The sequence below is a fragment of the Sarcophilus harrisii genome, chromosome 5 (genome assembly GCF_902635505.1).
Source record: "Sarcophilus harrisii chromosome 5, mSarHar1.11, whole genome shotgun sequence".
NCBI lineage: Eukaryota > Metazoa > Chordata > Mammalia > Dasyuromorphia > Dasyuridae > Sarcophilus > Sarcophilus harrisii.
Window position 1 is genome coordinate 238,971,594 of NC_045430.1, and position 19,562 is coordinate 238,991,155.

Sequence of the window (19,562 nt, forward strand, 5' to 3'; positions counted from 1 at the left end):
TCTATATTAGCATGTTGTAAAAGAAAACACAGAACAAAAAAAAGGAGAAAAAAGGAAAAAGGTTTTTTAAAAGTATGTTTTGGTCTACATTTAGACTCCTTCAGCTCTTTTTCTGGAAATGGATAGCATTTTGGAACTGTCTTAGATCATTGTACTGCTGAAAATAGATGTGTCTTTCCTAGTTGATCATTGTACACTATTGCTGTTACTGTATACAGTGTTTTCCTAGTTCCACTCATTTCAGTTTGTATAAGTTCCTTTAAGTCTTTCCAAGTTCTTTTTTTTTTTTGAGGTGTTACTTCTTATACTAGAATAGTATTCCCTCAAAATCATATACACACAACTTGTTCTGTTGTTTCCCAATTGATGGGCATCCCTTCAATTTCCAAATCTTTGCTAACACTAAAAGAACTGCTATAAATACTCGTGTGCAGATAAGTCCTGTTCCTTTTTGGTTTTTCTCTCTTTGGAATGAAGACCTAGTAGTAGTATTATTTTGTCAAAGGGAATTCATGATTTTATAATCCTTTAGGCTTAGTTCCAAATTGCTCTCCAGAATGGTTGAATCAGTTTACAACTTTACCAGCAATGCATTAGTGTCTCAATTTTCCCACATCCCCTCTGATATTTGTCATTTTTTCTGTCATATTAGCCAATCTACTAGATGTTGGGTGATACCTTAGAGTTGTTTTAACTTGCATTTCTCTAATCAGTAATATTTTAGAGCACTTTTTCATATGAGTATAGATAAAGTTGATTACTTCATCTGAAAACTGCCTCTTCATGTCTTTTGACTATTTATCGATTAAAAAATGGCTCTTTTACAAATTTGACTTAATTGTATATTTGAGAAATGAAGCCTTTATCAGAGAAATTTGCTTTATCATTTTTTCACAATTATGATTACTGTGTATTTCCTTCCATTCTATTCCCCTCCTTGTTTATACTTATGACTCTCTCTTCTTTTACCCTGTCTATCCTCAAAAATGTTTTGCTTCTGACTACCACTTCCCCCAATTTGTCTTCCCTTTCATTAGCAAACCCCCTTATTTTATTCCCTACCCCTCCTACTTTTCCTATTTGGTAGAATAGAATTCTATACCCAACTGAAGGTGTGTTATTCCCTCTTTGAGCCAATTCCAGTAAGAGCAAGGTTTAAGTGCTCTGTTCCCCTATTCCCCCCACCCACTGTAAAAGTTCTTTCCTGCCCCTTTTATGAGATAACTTTATCCCTTCTAATTATTCCTTCCCCTTTCTCCCAGTGCATTCATCCCTCTTTCTCACTTATTAATTTTATTTTTAGATATCATCCCCTCACATCCAACTCATACCCATGCCTTCCACCTGTTTATACTTCTAACTGCCCTAATAATGATAAAATTCTTAGGAGTTACAAGGATGATCTCCTGTAAGAATGTAAACAGTTGGAGTCCTATATTTACTTCTCTTTCATGTTTAGCTTTTAATATTTTTCTTGAGTCTTGTATTTGAAAGTCAGATTTTCTATTCAGCTCTGTCCCTTTCATCAGAAAGGCTTGAAAGTCCTCTATTTCATTGTAGGTTCATTTTTTTTTTTCCCTGAAGAATTATACTCTGTTTTTCTGGGTAGGTGATTGTTTGTTGTAACCCTAGCTCCTTTGCCTTCCAGAATATCATATTGCAAAACCTCTGATCTTCTACTGTAAAAACTCCTCAGTCTTATGTTGTCCTGATTGTAGCTTCACAGTATTTGAATTATTTCTTTCTGGCTGCTTGCAGTATTTTCTCCTTGATCTGGGAGCTCTGGAATTTTGCTATAATATTCCTGGGAATTTTTATTTGGAGCCTCAGTGGGTAATTTGTATTTCTTTCAGTTTTTATTTTACCCTCTGGTAGCAGGGTATCAAGTGTAATTTTCCTAAATAATTTCTTGAAATATAATGTCTAAGCTTTTTTAAAAAAAAAAATATTGTCTTTCCAAGTAGTCTAGTAGTTCATAAAAATTCTTAAAGTTACTTCTTGATCCATTTTCCAGGTCAGTTGTTTTTCCAAAGAGATATTTCACATTTTCTTCCAGTTTTTCATTCTTTTTTTTTATATTTTGGTATCTCATGGAGTCAATAGCAGCTTCCATGTGCCCAATTAGGATTTTTAAGGAATTATTTTCTTCATTGAGCTTTTGTACTGCCTTTAATATTTGGCCATTTCTACTTTTTAAAACTCAGTAATTTTTTTACCTCTTTTTTCCACGTGGCCAATACTGCTTTTTAAGGCATTCTCTTCAGTAAATTTTTGTATATCTTCTTCCATTTGTACTATCATGGGGTTTTTTTGAGGTGTTATTTTATTCAGTATTTTTTGTGCCTCCTTTACCAAGTTATTGACTTATGTCATGATTAGGATCAAGGTCCCTGTTCTCCTATGGCTCCAAGCTCTGGTGTGCCAGTGCTCCTTTTCATCCTGGAACTGCAGCCCAAAGACTGTGATCCAGCTCCAACCATGGGCAGTACAGCAGAGAGCTGCCTCCAATTCCTGCAAAAAGACTTCTGTGATATTCTAACCACTATCTAGACTTCCACTATCACTTTTATTTAAGTTCTGTCCTTGCCATTAGGCTCCTTGTGTATTTTTAGAAAAATTTGTCAATGGTCCCTCTTTTGATCTTTTGGTTTATTGTGATTTGTTTGTTATAATCATTATTTTTAACCCCATGTGTATCTTTCTCTTTCTAGGTTAAATTTTCCATTTTAATCTGGGGTAATTAGTTTATTACTTGAGAGTAAACCATTACTCTTATTTTCTTACCTTTTTATATTCCCAATGCCTGGGTTCCTTTCACAGCATGCAATCCATCATTTCCCTCTTTTTGTAGAAATGCTTGAAATGCCTCTCTCTTATTGAATTTTTTTCCCATTGATTCTATCCTGTCTTTTCCAGCAGAATGCCCCCTCTATCATTCAGTTCTCTCACTTGTTGTCACTGTCATCCTACCCACTGGTTGCTTTTCTACTGCCTGCAAACATACTCGTGTCTCCCTCTTCCTAAAAATAAGCTCCTACTTAATCCATCATCCCCCGTAACTCTTTTTTCATGATTAAACTCCTTGGGAAGACTCTCTTCAATCAATGTCTCCATTCTTTCCCCCTAGCTATGTCCTTTATCTTTCCTCCCTTCCATGGCTAACCTCCTTGAAAAGGCTGTCTCTAAGTGGTACCTCCATTTCCTTGCATTTTGCTGTCTTAAACTCTTTACAATCTGGGTTCTATCCTTATCCTTCCACTGAAACTATTTTCTCCAAAGTTACCAACGATCTCTTAATTGCCAAATCCATTGATCTTTTTTAATTCCCATCCTTCTTGGCCTCTATGTGCTCTCTGCCTCTGTTAATTACTGCTTAATATACTCACACACTCTTCTCTCTAGGTTTTGGTGACAGTGCTCTGCCTTGTGTCCTCCTACCTTTCTGACCACTCTTTCTTAGTTTACTTTGTTAGCTACTAACAGTGAGTACCCCTCAAAGCTCTCCCCACTTCTCCCTACTTCTGTTTGACTTTTCTGGATGATTTCATTGGCTTCCACTGATTGATTCTCATCACTGTCCTGATGATTCTTAGATCTAGTCATCCAGCCCTTAGCTTTTTGCTCATCTCCAGACTCATATCTCATCTCAAGCCATATTGGACATCTCAAACTGAATGTCCTTGCAAGCATTTTAAATTCAGCAAGTCCAAAACTGCACCTGTCTTTATTCAAGAAGTTTCCCCCTCTTTTCTGAATTTTCTTATTACTGTTGAAATCACCGCTCTCCTCCCAATCACTCAAGTCTTGCAACATAAATATCAACCCTTCAACTTCTCATTTTCTTTCACCCTGTCACATCCAGTCTCCTGGGAAGTTTTGTCAATTTTATCTTTGACATTTCTCTGTATATGTGCTACCTTCTCCCCTCTGCTGCTGCTGTCACCTGATGCAGGACCTTGTCAGTTCACACCTGTACTAATTATCACCTGTTGAACAGCCTCTCCATCACAATCCATCCTCCTTTCAGCTGTCAAATTAATCTTCCTAAAGTACAGATTTGATTAAGTCATACACATCTGCATTCAGTAAACTCTATAGCTCCCCATCACCTCCAGGATTAAATATAAAACCAAAGAGAGTTTGAAATCCAAAGCCCTCGTAAGCTCATCCCCTCCAATCTTTCCAGTCTTCTTATAATCTCTTTATCCCCATAGAATTTGTGATCTAGGGGCAAGGCCTGCTTGTGGTTGCTCATACAGGATACTCCATCTCAACTCTGCATTTTTACAAGCTGTCCCCTCTGCCTGGAATTCTCTCCCTCCTCATCACCACTTCCTGTTTTCTCTTGTTTCCTACAAGTCCTAGTGAAAATCCCTTTAGTGCTCATGTCTTACTATTTCTAATTTATTTATGATTTATTTAATTTATGATTTCTAATTTATTCTTTGATGTCCTTCAGTCATTTCACTCGCATCTGATTCTTTGTGACCCCAGTTGGGATTTTCATGGCAAAGATAATGAAGTGGTATTTCATTTTCTCCAGCTCATTTTATAGACGAGTTAACTGAGATAAATAGGTTACACAGATGATAAGTATCTGAAGCTGAATTTGAACTCAAGTCTTCCTAATTCCAGACTCCCAGCACTCCCCCAAGTTTCACACTGTCTTTGCTATATCACACTACAATATTATCTTCCTCATTAATACAAATTCCTGAAGGTTGGGGATTGTTTCATATTTGTCTTTCTGTAATTCTTAGCACAGTACCTGGCACATCCTAAATGCTCACTAAATGTTTGTTGATTAATTTATTGGGAACAAGGATAGACGGTGGTTAAATGCTTAATGGGGATTATCAATAGTAGCAAGATAAGAAGAAATAGCTTGTATTTTATTGTTGTTTTTATTGTTCAGTTGTATTCTACTCTTCATGACCCCTTGTTGGGGTTTTCTTAGCGAAGATACTGGAAAAGCTCATCATTTTCCTCTCTAGCTCATTTTACAGATGAGGAAACTGAGGCAAATAAAGTAAATGACTTGCTCAGGGCTACACAGCTAGTAAGTTCCTGAGGTCAGATTTGAACTCAGGTCTTCCTGACTCCAAGCCTCATATAAAATTCACTGAGCCACCTAGATGCCCACCTTGTATTTAACTAACCTCTATTTCTTTTGTATTTCTCCTGTATCTGTTGTATATATACTCATATATGCCTTTTCCCATAACATACCTCCTGGAGAGCAGAGAGAGCTTTATTTTTGTCTCTGTCTAACACCTAGCATGGTGCCTGGCACAGAATTTTTGATTGATTTATTCACTGATAAATTCCAATAAAGGACAAGTGTTAGATTTTTGTCTTGTGTCCACTCAGTGCCCGCCATGTGGCAGGCCCTTCTGAAATGCTTTTTGATTGAGTGCATGATAAAGGCCATGGGGCAAGGATGAACTCTGAGAACTCTGGAGGGGTCATGTGGGCAGTATTGAGGATCTGCACTGAGTTTTTCCTCTCTCTGTTCTTTTCCTACTTTCTTCTCTTTCCCTTGGCCTGACTGTTTTGTATATATACTGAAAAGAGCTTTTCTTAAACTATAAATACAAAAAAATGCCTTTTTGGGAAGCTCACAATGGAATGAGAAACAAAGTCAAGGGTGAGGGCAGGGGGACAGGTTCCCTTTATTCCTTCCCACCAGCTCATCCCACCACTGCAGCTTCTACAGAACAGAAGAGGACCAGGGCTCGGGGAAGGGTGATGGCAACAGGCAATATGGTGACCAGGGCGAAAACCAGGGTCTGAAAGATCCAGGAAAAGCAGGAGAGAAGCTTGCAGTTGGAGGGATCAGGGAGCTCCCGAGGCGCTTCTATATAAAGGACATCTGTTATTTAGGAGCTGCCAGATGCTTAGAGACATGTTCCCTTCGGCCCTGGCCTGCAAGAATTTGGTTTTATTCTCAGTCACCAAATTGGATTTTGTCTCGGGAATAAAATCTCAGCCCTTTGTTTTTTTAAGCCAAGAAATAACTGTGGAAGCGTCCCCCAAGGGAAGTTCAAAGGTGCTTTGGGTTCTGCCTGAGCCGGTTGAAGGACAGTAGCCCAGGCTGCTTGTATTACATTCCCTTTGGATACAGCCCTCACAAATGCCGGAAGAAAAAGGAAACTATTTCCCTAATCTCCTTTCTCCCCACTGAATCAGACAATAGTCACATTACATTTTTTCCAGCTTGCTCCTTCACAATAGTCAGCCCTTTGTTTGGAATATGAACAAGAGCTGTTGGTGCTGAAACAGACTGGTTGAACTTAGCACAGTGCCTGGCACACAGTAAGCACTTAATAAATGCTTGTTGTCTTGCCGGTTACACAAATTCTGCAGAGCTGTGGAATTAACAGCAGCTTTCCTGTTTCAGAGTTCCATGAGTCCTTCCCAAAAGGGCATGTTTTTTGTGTTTATAATTTAAGAAGAGTTCTTTCCAGTATATACACAAAACAAGACATTCTTAGCAAGTACTTTTTGAGCTGGATTTCTCTCCTCACCCCTTACTTAGCGAGCAAACACCAGCGCAGAGTTTTTCCTTCCTGGGAGTGGAAGAAATAAGGGGAGACATCATAAAAAGCTTTATCTTCACCAGAGACGGGAGCCGGCTTAGTGAGATCACTTTTTAGGCCGACTGTCCCAGATAGTGTAATCTGAACTTTGAAAACTGTGGTCTGGAGTCTATCTTCAAAAACAGACTTTCTTCTTTTTGTTTAATTTTTTTTAACTAATTCTGAAGAACATGGGCTCTTTCACACTTAGTTGTTTCATTCAAAAAAATATCTCTGCCATTTTCAAGGATCCTGTATTCCTTTATGAGTCCATATTATTTTTGTCTGTCTTAATTGGCAATCTCTGAGCTGGATGAGTCAAAGACAAATTGAAAATGATTGTGTTTTTATTTTGGTTTGATAATAAGCATTGCTAAAAACCCAAAGGAACAGTAGAGAACAGGTTATTTAATATAACCCTCCTTTTTTGACAGATTAGCTGGGGGAGAGAGGAAGTCATTTAATATGACCGAGGCACACCTGTTTAGGGGCAGAGATGGAGCTTGAGCCTAGATGTGCTGCCTCCTGGGCTAACCTTCCTTCCACGATACTGGGCTATGTCTATACTCTGTTTAGTCTTAGAGTGATTTGATGGTTTGTTGATCATTATATAGGGTTAATGTCAGAGCAGATTTCAGGGACTTTCCCTGACACTAGTGGGGTTTAGTGGGCAAGTCACTTAACCTCTTAGTTCCCTAAGACTGTTACCTACAATCTAAGTTATATTTTAATATATTTAACATCTACTGGTCATCCTGCCATTTAGGGGGGGGGGGGGTAAGAGGTGAAAAATTGGAACAAGAGGTTTGGCAGTTGTTAATGCTGTAAAGTTACCCATGTATATATCCTATAAATAAAAGGCTATTAAATAAAAAAAAAAAAAGACTGTTACCTACAAACAAGTTTTCATTATGTATACATAGAGGGAGTTTTCATAGTAGGAGTTTCTTATTCCAGGTAATTTGCAAGTTTATTCTCCCTGCCAAAAAAAGATGTATTTGCAACTATATATCATAACTGATATATCTCTAGTCATATATATTTGTGCTTTTAAAGTAAAATATTAATAATTAAAGCTATACTGTATAACTGTCCTTGTTTGTCTTTTTTAAAGAGGGAGGGGGGAGAGAGGGGGAAGGGAAGGAGGGAGAGAGAAAGAGAAAGGGGAGAGAGAGAGACAGAGAGAGACAGAGAAAGAGAAAGACAGAGAGAGAGAGAGAGAGAGAGAGAGAGAGAGAGAGAGAGAGAGAGAGAAAGAAAGAGACAGAGAAAGAGAGAGAGAGAGAGAGACAGAGAGAGAAAGACAGAGAAGACAGAGAGAGAGAAAGAAAGAGACAGAGAGAGAGAGAAAGGGGGAGAGAGAGAGAAAGAGAGACAGAGAGAGAGAGAGAGAGAGAGAGAGAGACAGACAGAGAAAGAAAGAGAGACAAAGAGAGAGAGAGAAAGAAAGACAGAGAAGACAGAGAGAGACAGAGAAAGAAAGAAAGAGAGAGAAAGAAAGAGAGAGAGAGAGAGAAGACAGAGAGAGAGAGAGAGAGAGAGAGAGAGAAGAGAGACACAGACAGACAGAGAGAGAGAGAGAGAGAGAGAGAGAGAGAGAGAGAGAGAGAGAGAGAGAGAGAGGCAGGTGCCATATTATACAAGGGCAGAACTCAGCTATAAAGAAAATGATCAGGGCAGAATCTCAAGAGAGTCCATAGAACACAACTAAGTGAATTAATTTCAGGCAGGTAGACCTTGTTTTAAAAGATGAAATGTTTTGGGGCAGCTAGATGGAGCACCAGAGTCAGGGGACCTGATTTCAAATATGATCTCAGACACTTAGCACTTATGAGTTGTGTGACTTTGGGCAAGTCACTTAATCCCAGTTGCCTCAAAAAAAAAAAAAAAAAAAAAAGATGAAATATTCTTTGTCAAGGAAAAAAAAACAAATAGCAATGTTGTTTTTCAGTCATTTCAGGCCCTTTGTGACCTCATTTAGGGTTCTCTTGGCAGAGATATTAGAATAGTTAGTCATTTCCTTCTCCATTTCATTTTACCGATAAGGAAACAGAGGCAAGCAGGGTTAAAGGATTTGCATGAGATACACAACTTGTGAGTGAGGACAAATTTGAACTAGGAGAGAGAATGAATCTTTTCTCCAAAAACTACTAGGAGCAGTCTATTAGTAAAAATGAAAAAGAACCATTTCCTGAAGGTTTCATCTACATATGACTAATGACTTTCCACGCCTCTGCTCTGGGAGCACACAGTCAGCTTACTTGGACTTCTTCCTCATCTTTTTTAAATTCTGGCCAACATATTCATTTCTTGTGATACTCTTCCTGGAATTTTCATAGGCATTTGCTGTTTCCAAATCAGAATAGAACTAAAAATTTTCTGCCATGATTCAGTAAGCTCCTTGAGAACAGGATCTCTCTTTTATTATCTTCCTCTCTATCTTCAGCACTCAGCATATTGGCACACAATAGGTGCTCAATAAATGTTTATTGACTGATCTTCCTGTAAGTTCCTTATGTGTCTAGATTATTTCATTTTACATCTTTGTATTCCCAGTTCCTAGCATTTAATAATGGTTAATTGACTGATTGATCTGTAGTTTAATTTATTTTTCTTGCTCAATTTTAATAAAGCTTTTTATTTTCAAAACATATGCATGGATAATTTTTCATTATTGATCCTTGCAAAACCTTGTGTTTGAAATATCCTCCCCTTCTCCCCATCTCCTCCCTTAGATGGCAAATAAGCTAATATATGTTAAACATGTGCAATTCTTCTATACATATTTCTATAATTATTGTTGTGGTTTAATTTAGATGCTAAAACTCACAACCCCATTTTTTTCCCTTCCTCAGTGTTTTCTTCTCTAAGCCTCGGCCTGCTCCCTGAACGATCCGCTACTCTAATGGTTTATGAAGATGTCGTCCAGATAGTCTCAGGATTTCAAGGTACATTTAGTATATATGGCATCTCTACTTTTTTTGATTAAAAAAAAAAAGAACAATTATAGAGTATAGCTTCAATTACTAATATTTTAAAATTTTACTTTACAAGTAGCAACTTGCATTTATTTCATTTACTTCAGCCTTGCCAGTGGCCAAGACATATAGTAACTACTGGCAAAAAAAGAATAGTTAAATTGTTGATATTAATTGGCCTTGAATGGATTTCTTTTAGGCCCCAGTAGTTTTTCTATAGCCTGGGGAATCTCTGCTGATTGACTGGCCTGCTTTAAGTATATCTCAGTGTGAAAGACCCTCTCATTAGTCTGAGAGTTCTCATTACTACTTATGTCAGTTAGTATCTTTTCCTCTGCTAATGAAGTCCAGATTATCCTGTTTTTGTTGTTGTCCAGTCATTTCAGTTATACCTAACTCTTCGTGACCCTATATGGAAGTTTTCTGGGCACAAATAATAGAATGGTTTGTCATATACATTTTGAAAGATAAACTTTTTTTTTAAACACAGTTGTTTGCATGTTTCCCTGTTAAATTGTGAACTCCTTGAGGGCAAGAATGGTTTTATTCCTTTCTTTGCATCTCTTGAACTTAGCCAGTTCCTGGCACATACTAGGGACTTTATAATGTTGAGTGACTGACGAGCAGCATTCTTTTCTCAGCCTTCAGTAAATAAACACCATTTCCAGTCATTTCAAAAAACCCTTTTGACTAAACAATAGTGCCTGCAAATATTTAACGTATCCTTTTTCATTCTTTATTATACACACATGGAAACTAAATAAAGAGTTTCACTGCCTTGTCCTTGGCTATGACAGGAAATCCTCACCAAAGGTGGGAGAAGTAAGCGTGTTTCTGGGTAAAGAATACTCTGATCTGGAGAGAGGGTTTTCTTTTATGTGTACCATGTAAACTGAGAATCATACTTTCTGATTCCTAATTTTCAATTAAGAAACATTCTGTTTTATGTCATGTTAGCTGATGTTGTTATTTTGAATGTAATTTCTGTTGTTTTATACAGAAAACATCTGGATGTGACACTGTGCCCCTTGCCTATGTCATGGTCATTTCTACCATAAATCTTTGTCGTCACAGAATGACAGAGTCACAGAGCTGTAAGGGACCTCAGGGGCCATCGAGTCTAGCCCCTACTTAACCCTTTACAACAAGGGATCAAAAGCCATCCAAGGTTGAATGGGAGAACCCTGATGAAAGAATCTGTTTTTCTCTAAGGCAGCTTGTTCTACTATGACAGAACTTTAGTTATGTTTCCTAATTTATTATTTCACAACTTCCACCCCATTACCTCTGGTTTTTATCACTAGAACAGGAGTTCTTAACCTAGTGTACTTTAAAACATGGATGGATGGATGGATGGATGGATGGATGAATGGATGGATGGATATAATAATATAAAATGCCCTATGCCTGCTAGTTTTTATTCATAGCAGAAGAGATAGTATCTCTAGGCAGCTGGTGGCTCAGTAGATAGAGTGCTACACTTGGAGTCAAGAAGACCGAGTTCTAATTTAGCTTAGACAGTGACCCTGGACAAGTCACTTAACCATAAAATGGTGATAATAATGGTACCCACCTCCCAGGATTGTTGTGAAGAATAAAAGATAATATTTGTAAATCATTTTTCAAACCTTAAAGTGCTACATAAATTCTAGCTATTGCTATTATTGTTATCTGGGCCTGTTAATATGAACTCATCAAGCACAGATGGATACTCCCTTAAAATAGCCCTGTTTAAGCACGATTATGTGTTGATCAACTATGACAGACTTAGATCTTTTTAGCAATACATTGATCCAAGACAATTCCAATAGATTTGGGAAAGAAAATTCCATTCACACCCAGAGAAAGAACTATGGAGTCTAAATGTAGATCAAAGCATACTATTTTCATCTTTTCGGGGGAAGTTTGTTTTTTCTTGCTTATGGTTTTCCCCTTTTGTTCTGATTTTTCTTTCACAACATGACTAATATAGAAATATGATGTTTAAAATGATTGTACATGTGTAACCTATATCAAATTACTTGCTGTCTTGGGAAAGGAGGGAGAAAAAAACTGAACTCAAAATCTATAAAAAGAGGAATGTTGAAAACTATATGTAATTGGAAAAATAAAATAGTACTAAAATTTTAAAAATAGAATAATGTATACAAAAACCTGTATCCTTTAAAGTATGTAGATAGATATGTATGTGTGTGTATATTATATATATACAGATATAGATATAGACATATATATTTATCCCTGTTTATCTCGGGCATCAATTCTCAATGAACCATTCTCAGCACAAAGATAATAATTATTATAGTGATTACTAACATTTATATAGCACTTATATGTGCCAGGCATGTGCTTTACAATTATTATTTCATTCAATCCCCACATCAACCCTGAGAGATAGATGCTATTATTATTCCCATTTTATAGATGAGGAAACTGAGGCAAACAGAATAAAGTGACTTGCCCAGGGTCACACAGTTAGGAAGTGCCTGAGACCAAATTTGAACTCAGATCTTCCTGATTCCTGACCTTACTCTCTAGCCACTGCATCACCTTGATCGCTGTCCTTGGCACAGAAATTGGAAGGAAAGAAACAGTTGGGTAACATTGACTTCTCTCTGGCTTTAGTTATCAGAATCACATCTACCTCAGACAGCAGCCCTGCCTCTTCTTTGATATTCCTCTTTTCTCCAATATATTTAGAGAAAACAATAATAGCATAGTTATGGTCTGTAGATTTCCGAATTTTCCTTAGTTCATTCTGAAAATTATTACCCCTCACACTGGATAATGCTTTTGTATTCATTTATCAACACTTGCCTTTGCTTCCATCCTTGTACATCTTTCTAGTTTCAGCCAAGGAGTAAGTTGCTTGTTCATCCTCTCTTGCTCTCATTCTCTCTTTTTATCTTTCTCTGCCTTCCTCCTTTCCTCCCTTTCTCCCCAACTCTCTGTTTCATTGTCTTTCTCTCCTCCCTGTTTCTTTGTGTCTCTGTCTGTGTGTGTGTGTCTCTGTCTCCCTTCCCTTCCCTTCTCTTTTTCTGTCTCTCTCCCTCATTTTCTTTCTTTCTCTTTCTTCCTCTTTCTTCCTCTTTTCCCTCCCTTTTCTCTCTTCTTCCTTCCTTCTCCCTCTTCCTCCCTCCCTCCTTCACTCTCTTCCTCTCTCCCTCCCTCTTTCTCTCTCTTCCTCCCTCCTTCCCTTCCCCTTTCTCTTTTTCAGTCTTTCTCCCTTCTAACCCCTCTTCCTCTCTTTTTCTCTTTCAACAATTCTTTTCCTCCTCATCCCTTTTGAATTGTTTCTCTTGAGAGCTCCTCCCCTTCCTGGCCTGCTTTTTTAGGCCACAGAGACCTCTCTCTTTTTCTCTGACTTAGAATCTCTTCTCCCAAATTTAGTCAATTCATCCCTAACTTTTCTCTCCTCAGATTATAAAAGAATGTAAATGATTATACCAACAGCGTTCCTATCTCTTTCAGGAATCAGTTCATCCACCTTTTAAAGCACAAAGCAAGTCAGGAAAATTGTAACCAATGTGCTTTCAGCAGAGAGTGGGCTCCTGCAGACATCTGGTTGCTTGAAGGCCCCTTCCATGTCTGCCCCATTCTTACTATCTTGTGCCTTCAGGCCTCTAATGACAACATCACCTTCCTCTTTGTGTTTATCTTTGCCCAAACACCCTCCACTATGCTTCCCCTCTCCGTCCCCAGATTTCCTCACAGGAGCTCCCCCCCTCCATCCCAGATTTCCTCACAGGAGCTTCCCCCCTCCATCCCAGATTTCCTCACAGGAGCTTCCCCCCTCCATCCCAGATTTCCTCACAGGAGCTTCCCCTCTCCATCCCACATTTCCTCACAGGAGCTTTCCCCCTCCATCCTAGATTTCCTCACAGGAGCTTGCCCCCTCCATCCCATATTTCCTCACAGGAGCTTCCCCTCTCCATCCCCAAATTTCCTCTCAAGAGCTTCCCCCCTTCGCCCCCAGATTTCCTCACAGGAGCTTCCCCTCTCCATCCCCAAATTTCCTCACAAGAGCTTCCCCCCTTCGTCCCCAGATTTCCTCACAGGAGCTTCCCCCCTCCATCCCAGATTTCCTCACAGGAGCTTCCCCCCTCCATCCCAGATTTCCTCACAAGGACTTCCCCCCTCCATCCCACATTTCCTCACAGGAGCTTCCCCCCTCCATCCCACATTTCCTCACAGGAGCTTTCCCCCTCCATCCTAGATTTCCTCACAAGAGCTTCCCCCCTTCGCCCCCAGATTTCCTTACAGGAGCTTCCCCCCTCCATCCCCAAATTTCCTCTCAAGAGCTTCCCCCCTTCGCCCCCAGATTTCCTCACAGGAGCTTCCCCTCTCCATCCCCAAATTTCCTCTCAAGAGCTTCCCCCCTCCCCCACATTTCCTCACAGGAGCTTTCCCCCTCCATCCTAGATTTCCTCACAGGAGCTTGCCCCCTCCCCCAGATTTCCTCACAGGAGCTTCCCCTCTCCATCCCCAAATTTCCTCTCAAGAGCTTCCCCCCTTCGCCCCCAGATTTCCTCACAGGAGCTTCCCCTCTCCATCCCCAAATTTCCTCTCAAGAGCTTCTCCCCTCCATTCCAGATTTCCTCACAGGAGCTTGCCCCCTCCATCCCACATTTCCTCACAGGAGCTTCCCCTCTCCATCCCCAAATTTCCTCACAAGCATTTCCCCCCTTCGTCCCCAGATTTCCTCACAGGAGCTTCCCTCCTCCATCCCAGATTTCCTCATAGGAGTGGCCTTCTAATATACACTGCAACTCTGCCTCCTCTTTTAATTAACCTGTCTCTTTTGAGGAAGTCTCACCCTCTCAGAGCTGGACTCATTCCAGTCAGGAAGCTCCTGTTCTTCATCCAATGCCTGGAAGAGCTGAGCTGCTTCCTTACATCCCTTTATACTGGGACTTTTGCATTTGGGCTCTGCTCCCTGAGACCACGGGCTAGTCAGCAAGTGTCTCTTATAGATTTTGTGTTTCAGGAATCTCAGGGGAGTGTCATAGGCACTTCATGAGACCTAGCTTGATCTGTCATTATCTTCCTCCTTTTTCTTTTTCAGTCACAAACTTAATCCAAAGAACTTTAAAGTTTCAAGACAAACACCTTTTTGCATGTTCTTGATAGGTGCACTTCATATCTAGCCATGAGATAATCATACCTACATTTTAAGTCATACTTCATAAATCTAAAACAAAATAGTCCTTGCCTTAAAGAAGTACATATTCCAGTGGGGGAAATCAGTATGTACATAGGTAATTAAATTATATATACACACACAGGGGAGGGACAGGGAACCATCTACATACATACAGATGTATATTATATATATAAATATATGTGTACAGATGTATATGTGTATACATATATACAGATTATATATATGTATACAAATATATAAGCATATTTATGTAGCTTTATAGGTATATGCTTCTATTTATATATTCTTATTTTTTGAAGATAATAAGTGACATTACAAGATGATGACTTATGCATGAATTGGATTTTAAGTGAGGCAGATTTGTGCAAAACCATCAATATACATGCATGAATATATGTGTATGTATGTCTATATATATACACTTTATGTACACATTATGCAGGCACATATGCATGTATTTCTGTACCTATACATATGTGTGTACAAGCACACAAACATGATTTTGTGCCTCTGTGTGCATTAAGAAATTCCAGGTGGGGGAGAATGGCTTTGAAGAATCAAGAAAGGCTTTATATAAGAGACAGCACTTCAGCTGAGCCTTTGAAGGAGAACCAGGGATTCTAAGAGATAAGGAGGAAGAGCATCCCAGGTGTGGAGAAATGGAAATGTCCTGTACAGAAGACAGCAAGTGAGCCTGTTTGGCTAAATCCCAGAGCACATGAGGAAAAGTTATATGAAGGGAGGCTGGAGCCGGATTAAGGAAGATTTTAAATGGAATTTATGCTCAAAGCAATGGGAAATCCCTGGCCTTGAGAAGCACACTGAGGTCGGGCTCATACAGTGGCCCTACCTTTGTGAATGGTGACAGGAGGATGGATGAATGCAGAGGTCAGAGTCCTGGAAGGAGGCAATGCTGACCTCAATGTGGATGGTGACTCTGGGAGGCCAGAGAAGGGAATGAATAGGAATGATGTTGGGAGGTGGAAGTGACATGATTTCCAGGGAAGATATTGGGGATGTTTCACCTGCAGGGAATGTGGTGACTGTGACCACATTGGAGGAGCTGTCACAGAAGAGAGAGGAAATGTCTCTAACTCTTTGACCCTACAAGGCAAAACCTGAAGCAACATTGAGCAGACAAGGTGGGAAGAGGCAAATGAAATGGTATTTGCAAAGATCCTTGGTGATAAGTGTTCCGGTACTGGGGAAATTATGCTGCATTTGGAGCACTATATTGGGCTTAAATCCTTGCTCCTCTGTTTAATGAATTATGTGACACACTACAAGTTGGATAACCTCCCTGGACTTCAACTTTCCCATCTGTAAAACAAGAGGATTAAACTAGATAAGCTCTGGATTTCCTTCCAACTCCAAACCAATGACCCTTTGGTCTTAAGCTTTAAGGTATTGTTTCACTTTTATTCCTAAAGAATCCTTTGTGGAGAAAGAAGGTCTTGACCGGGAACTTGAAAACTGGCTAAGATTTGGATAAGCAGAAAAAAAGGATGGCATTTCAAGGGAGGGAAGCAATGTGGATGGTAGAGAAGAACAAGAAAGTGCACCTATCAGAGGTGTCAAGCTCCAGAGGCTCAAATACAATCAAATTACAATGGGAAAGTGTTTAACAAAATAAGTTAAACTACAATAAACATAGATAGTGCTAACTTGGGTTTTCTAAGTCAAAATGTGATTTGTAGAGTTCTGTTTCTCTTTGATATATGTGACACGTTCAGACTGGAACATAATTCAGACAAGAAGATAATTGGTAATGTTTGGGAAAGCAAGTTGGGGTTAGAATGTAGAGAATGTTGAATGACACCAGCCCAGGGATTCTGGACACGGTCCAGAGGACTGAGGAGCCACTGAGAGTTTGTGAGCAGTAGGAATGACATTATGGGGTCAGAATTTGAGGAAGATTAATTTTGTGTGCAGAATGGATTGAAGGGACAGGGAGATCAATCATTTGGGAGACTGAGAGCCTGAACTGAGGAAGTGGAAGTAGGGATATAATCGAACAGGCAGATGCAAGATAGATCACAGAGGAAGAGCCGCCAAGACTTGATGATGGATCAGATATGGGCAAATAGGAAGGAATGAAAGATGATTCAGGTTTCCAGCCTGGCTGACTGGGAGAATGATGCTACTAATGACAGAAATAGCAGAGTCAAGAGGCAAGCTAGTTTTCAGAGTGAAGAAGAGTTCACTTTTTAGCATATTAGATTTCAGATGATGACAACATCCAAGTGGAAATGTCTAGGCAGCATTAGGTGATAAGTGAATAGAACTCACAAAACGACTGGGCCTGGAGACTTTGATTTGGGAGAATCTTTCATTGAGAGATGAACATTGAGACCATAAGAATTGATGAGCTAGGAAACTGCTGAGGGCTCAGAGCTGAGTCATTACAATCTATTTGTCTTAGAACCTCTCAGGAATAGTAAGTACAAATAGGTTTGGCTTCCTTGGCTGATTTAAAAAACTTTTTTTTAAACTATTATTATTAGCTTTCCTAACTTAAGAATTGAAAGGAAACAGCAGTTCACCATAGGATTTGGAAATGGCATTTACCTCAGGGAGTCTAGTGCAGCTTTTTATTTTTCCCAAGTATTAAACTGAAGTTCACAAAGAGAATTCAAGAAGGTTATACAGATGTATGCAAGAAAACCCATCTTCCAGTATGCTTGTCTACTAGTAATGACTCTTCTTCCTGAATCAAAAATCATTCTGTATGACTGCCAGAAAGAGACTATTAGTCAGCGACATTAATAAAAGATGCTAAACCACTTTGGATTTTATCAAACTTATTAAAAATTTTTTCAATACATTTTATTGATTATTTTTTTGTAGATGACTTAGGTTTCCTCCTGTTTCTATTTTCCTTACCCTCCCAAAAAACTATTCCTGATGGCAAAGAATTTTTTTTTAGGAAAGAAGAGAAAACTTTCAGCAAAATTGATCAAGGCAGGGAAAAAAAAATCTTATTTTATATGCAGTGGAAGAGGGGTTTTTTTAACCATAAAAATAATCCAGTAACTTTAAGCTCAGCAAATAAAACTCAGAGGACTAAGATAAATTTCCCTAAAATATAAAGGATTGTGGCCTTCCTTTTGTCATGGGTGCATATTGTGATATAGAGGGTGAGCTGAAAGTCTGCATGGGTTCACCCATCTGCCATCTGTTCAGACAGCAAATGGAGCTTGCAAATTATGTGGGTCAGGACATTGCATCCTGTATATTCACAGTTTGGTGCCATCATCTTTGAATTCCAGGGAAGTGGAGGGAAGGCTTTGCAGCCTGCTAGACCACCAGGCAGAGCCCTGTTAGACTTCCTTTTAGTGGGTCAGAACAGGTCTGTCATATGGGTCAAACAGTGCTCGTGCCCAGGGGCTGGTTTGACTCAAGTGACTTGTGACTACAAATAGGCCAGCCCCCCAAAGTCAAAGACCTTAGAATTATAGATGAAGAAACCCTAAAGGCCCCTTATTTTATAGATAATCAAACCAAGAAGCAGATTTAAGTGACCTATCCAGAGTCACATAGCTAGTGATTGGGGGCAGGGTTTGAATTCTACTCTTTCTGATCCTAGGTTCAGAATTCTGTCCATTACACCACTTCACTTCTGGCGAATAGACAAATAATAATATCTTCAGAACATGCAGAAGTACTCTATTATTTTTGTTATGTGTTTCCCTCTACTCCCTCTGAAGACTGATTGAGAAAATGCCCCATACCGTCATCAGATTCTATATTTAATTTCTTTGTGCCACAGATACTGCATCTCTCAACCAGAAAACATAATAAAATTGTTTGAGTATCACTTGATGGGAAAACCAGCAAGCAGGAAATTGACTTTGGTTTTTCTGTCTTAAGAAAAAGAAACATGAAATTTTACATTCAAAGAAATCTGAAATATAAGAAAAGCTCCATATCTCTGACTGCCTATAGATTCTTCATTCATTCTTTATAAGAGACATTGGAGTGTAGCTGTAGATTAATGGGGGAAAAAATCCTGACATTGTATGTATTGCCTTTCTTTGTATTCCCAGAATTTAGGATCTGGAGTCCGACATGTATAATAAGTGCCTGATTAATGCTTGTACATTGATTGTTAACTGTCTCTTGGCAAAGACTTTATCTACAATTTGCTGTCCCAGCACCCGATCCAGCATGAGTATCAAGAGATTTAAGATCTGGCCTTAGCTCTGCCATTAAATAGTAAATCTCTCTATCTTCTGACTCTCCTTGATTTCACCTATAAAATGTGAGACACTTAGATTAGAGATTACATAATCTCTCGGATTCCTAGAGATTTAAAAAAAAAACCTAAAAAACTCAGCAATTCCCTTTCCTAGCCTGTCCCACCAATTTACACCCCCCTTTTCCCAACCATCACACAATCTGCTTTTTTCCTGATCATTTCCCCATTCCAGGCTTTTCTTCTTTTCCTTCATGTCTTCTTCCACTTCGCTAGCCAACCTCCTCACGTTGTTGATTCAGCATGACTGGAGCAGCTGAGTAACTGGGACTGTGTGATATGAACCGAGTTTCAAACATAAGGCAGCCTATTTAACATCCAAAGTTTAAAAAATCCAGGAATTTCTGGCCCTCTTCAAGTGTTACAAATGGAACTGGGCCAGACAAGGTTGTAATGCTCCCTATGGACAAAGAATGGAGAGTATCCAAAGGCATTCTTGGCAATGACACAATTGAATTAGTTAGTCCTGGTCAACCCTCATAATCACAAGGGCTGGACCCCCTTCATTATTTACTCACCAGGGTTGACTTCTTGGACACCAAAGTTAAGTATCCACCTTCTGCCTGAGGTGGCTTCTGATCCCCACC

General features: G+C 39.2%; 1 protein-coding gene across 1 annotated transcript in view; it reads left to right on the forward strand.

The window, feature by feature from the left end:
* Positions 1-19,562, forward strand: part of FAM171A1 (family with sequence similarity 171 member A1) — a 176,181-nt gene that overhangs the window by 96,639 nt on the left and 59,980 nt on the right. The window contains exon 3 of the mRNA XM_031939926.1: positions 9,434-9,526. Coding sequence (XP_031795786.1) covers positions 9,434-9,526 — 93 coding nt within the window. The remainder of the gene's footprint in view (positions 1-9,433; positions 9,527-19,562) is intronic.